Source organism: Helianthus annuus, chromosome 1 (genome assembly GCF_002127325.2).
Source record: "Helianthus annuus cultivar XRQ/B chromosome 1, HanXRQr2.0-SUNRISE, whole genome shotgun sequence".
Lineage (NCBI taxonomy): Eukaryota > Viridiplantae > Streptophyta > Magnoliopsida > Asterales > Asteraceae > Helianthus > Helianthus annuus.
Genome location: NC_035433.2, coordinates 46,638,115 through 46,641,929, shown reverse-complemented (window position 1 = coordinate 46,641,929; position 3,815 = coordinate 46,638,115). Strand labels below are relative to the sequence as shown.

General features: G+C 37.2%; 1 protein-coding gene across 1 annotated transcript; it reads right to left on the bottom strand.

Moving 5' to 3' along the window:
- Positions 1 to 492: 492 nt before the first annotated feature.
- LOC110873220 (PRA1 family protein B4) lies at positions 493 to 1,431 on the bottom strand. The gene has a single exon (XM_022122156.2). It carries the CDS (start codon positions 1,315 to 1,317, stop codon positions 670 to 672), a length of 648 nt encoding a protein of 215 aa, XP_021977848.1. The 5' UTR covers positions 1,318 to 1,431; the 3' UTR covers positions 493 to 669.
- Between the last annotated feature and the right edge of the window lie 2,384 nt (positions 1,432 to 3,815).

Below are 3,815 nucleotides of genomic sequence, written 5' to 3'. Positions count from 1 at the left end.
GCTTCTGCTTTTCAGTTTTCACACACTCGGTTAGAAAAGCTCAACCGTCTAAATGAGTTGAGCTCGCATTTTATTACACTTTTACGCACTTTGTCATCTTAAACTCAAATTATTCAGCTCAGTTGTAGAATTCAAACCTTAACCATTAATTAAGAAGCGATGGGAATGATGGAACCTGTGAATTCAAAAGATTTTCCCAAACTGGCGAACCTATTATTCTAGAAGGATACATTTCAGTTTGGTTTTGTCCTAAATCAGATTCATATCATGTTTTAACCTAAGCATTTTGACAATCGTTAACATATGTAACGGTCCGGATATGCAATTCATCATATCGGTAAAATAATCAATCAGATTTTGCTAGTAATAGTATCCGCAGCAAGAAGTACTATCAACCTTTGTGACATGAAAATGTTCTTGAGTGCATCCATAACATTAGATCATTGGGGATAATAATCTATCTATATTTCAATGGGGGTAAATATTCAGACATTTAAACCATTCTAAATTCATCATTGTTGATATTCTACCTCAACTTTTTAATAGAACAATTGAACATTTAATCATGTATATCTAATTCATACCCATACACACATTTAAACCAAATGTCTTTACACCAACAAATTCAAAAACAAAATCAAAACAAAACATAGATCGGATCAAACCGGATTAGGCACGGGCTGCAGCAGCAACAACCGGGGCCGCGGCATTAGTGGCGGCGCCGCTAAGGAAAGATAGGAATCCAGTGGAAGCACCAGGCTCTTGCTCATCAAGAAACAAATCCTCAGGAGTCCTAAACGCACCATGAGCAGCAACAACCGCCGTTCCAAGAAGCAACGCGGAGATCAACACAGATCCAACACTCGTCAGAAAGATCACCACAATGCTCGACACAATCAACAGCCCTAGGGTTTCACGCTCGGAGAACGTACGGCCCAGGATCACCAGCGGCGGATCCGACGGACGGAACAGGTATAGAAACAGCCAGGCGGCAAGAAGACCCAGAAGGGTGATGAGAGAGAAAGGGTTTGTGAGGAGAGAGAAACCCAGAACAGCGGCGATGATGGTTAAGTAGTTGATGCGGAAGTAGGTGTAGTTCTTGCGGATCCGGCCGGCGGCGTCGGTGATGGAGTCGGGTTTGGAGAATGCTGAACGGTCGACGAGTTCGGACCATGGGCGGCGGGTGGAGAGGCCAGATCGGACGTTTTCGGTGATGTTGTTGATGAAGGCACGGAAGGCAGGGGTGGCTACAGGAGCCTGGGATTCAATGGTTTGGGGGTTTGAGATTGGGAGGATCGCCGGTGATGATGATGCCATTAGGAGTGATTACTGGTACTGCGGTTGATGGGAGGATTTGAGAGGATTTGTAGCCGGAGAATTTTGCTTGTGGGCTAAGGATTTTATTTGGTGTTGGTTGAGTCTTGAAAGGGGTTACGCGTCGGTGGATCTGATTTTGGTAGTCAGATCGTGCATCCAAGGTGGTACGTGATGCATTATAAACTGTACGATATGAAAACAATGGGAAATTACCTAAACCTATTTTAATTTTATCTTTAATTTATTTTTTCGAATGCAAGAAAAGGGTAACAATTCCACACGCTACTCTTTATTTAAAGGGTAACTTAGTGTTTAAGTCCTTTTTATAGTTTATTTATAATGTTTTGAGTCCAATTTATAACATTTGTGCTTTTAATTTTAAACTCAACTAGTTAAAATCACTAAAACACATGAACTCAAAAGGTTATAAAATGAGCGGTTAGAAACTCAGAACGTTAAACATTTTGATTTTGGACTTAACTGATTAAAACCACTAAAAAAAGAGACTCAAAAAGTAATTTACTCTTATTTAAATTAACTCAAAAGCACATGTAAGTGCCATGTTTTAAAAACCGGTAAATACCAGCCGGTTATACCGGTATTACCGTTTGCAGATGTAAATCCGGCACGAAACACCTCGGTAAATAAGTGAAACGGCATAAGGTTTGTACCGGCGGTAAAATCCGGTATACCGGTTTGAAACGTAATATCAGTACCGGCCCAGAATTATTTTAGCTTGGGTTGTTACTTATTTTTATTATATATGTTACTTATCTTATGTAATTTTTATATATTATGATTATTCGTAACTAAAAGTTCTTATTTAATATTGTATGAAACGAAAATAGGTATCCTCTAGTTGATGAGGATGACGATAATAGTGAATTTCATCTTTTATGCGATCGTGAACTTAATGTATTCAACACTCAAATGGCTTAAACATATCGTACACTTTTATTTAAAAGAGTTTGTCGGAAAATTGAATGATTTTCGATTATCGTTTGGATTTTTTTATTATGGATTTACTTTTGGGTCATCTTTTAATATGTAATCATGCATTTTTGGATTAACTTTTGAGTTGATGTTGTAATTTATGAAATTATAGAGTTAACTAGTCAACCCGGTTGAACCGCTCGGTACAACCTGGTTCAACCGGTTGAACCATTTTTCTGCCTAATCCGGTTTGATTTAAAAACCGGTTTTTAAAACATTGCGTAAGTGAGATAACTCTACAATGACTAATTTCTATAGTGAAAGTGCTTGATTCCCGTATTATTTTTGAGTGAAAGACCAACCTTTACCATTTAGGCTCCTTGCTATGTCACTCTTAGTTAAGGGTGCAATGCAAACAAACAGGGTCAAATCCGAGCTCAGCTATGTCACACCTCAACCGATGACGGAAACATCAAGGCATGACGAGAACGAGATTGCTAGAGACTTCATAACACTATTGCGACAATATTTAATTCAAAACTGATTTCATTTATTGATAGCAATTCAAGTTACAATAATTGAAATTCAAAGTACAACGTTGGAAGGAAAAAGTACAACATTTTTAAGACAAATACAACAAGTACAACAACATGATCTAGTATTTCTATATGTGTTTCTAAATCAGCCCTACTAGATTCCATGATCAACATCGACATCATCAACCAGCAATATGTTTTAAAGTATAGTTCAATACACAATGAATTAGCGAGTATACAAGTTTGGTAATATATAAAATGTTTAAACAAATCCACATGGCAATAATAGTTAACTAAATTAATGTAAACCTGGCATGCAACTATACAAGTCAATCCTCTGATTACCGTATGTTTTAAAGACTTAACATGACCACAAGACTACGGGTGGTGCGTTACTCCTATAGCGTTATACATGTTAAGGAGAGGCTCGTACGAAGTTAATTAAAAGTAAATCACATAAGAATGCTCCAAAGAATACAAATCAAGTATAACGTATCAAAGCATTCATGATTGGATTGTTTGTGTTTGTATAAAGTATAAGTGTGAATGTGTAATTTGATAATGTAAACATATTGCACCCAAAAGTGTAAACCGGAAAAAGGGCGTTCGAGTATGCTCACGGTTTTGCAAATCTTCGTTTGAAATCCCGCGAGTGAGTAGTTTGTCACACCCTGACTTTTGCGGAAGCGTGTTACGTGTGACTTGCTTAATATCATTGCATTCAACCATAACAAATAACTATATAATAGAAACCACGATGTTCATCCATAATTAAATTTCAAAATGATACAACCATCATTGTTTAACAGAAATCCACGACTTCAAGTTCATAATACAAACCAACCAATTGTTTTAAGTTCCATACTGGACTTCACAAAAGACACTAATAAAACGAGGCTTTGAACCATGTATCCTATCAAGGATAAAACACACGATTCAAACCCTTCAGTACTGGATGACATCATTTATTTGAAGACATAACTTGAAAATCCTTGTAAGCCGCCTAATCCATAATCAGTTTCCTGAAAT

What these genes read in the sequence shown, in the direction of transcription:
- LOC110873220 (XM_022122156.2), bottom strand. Translation starts at nt 1,317, where the DNA reads ATGGCATCATCATCACCGGCGATCCTCCCAATCTCAAACCCCCAAACC.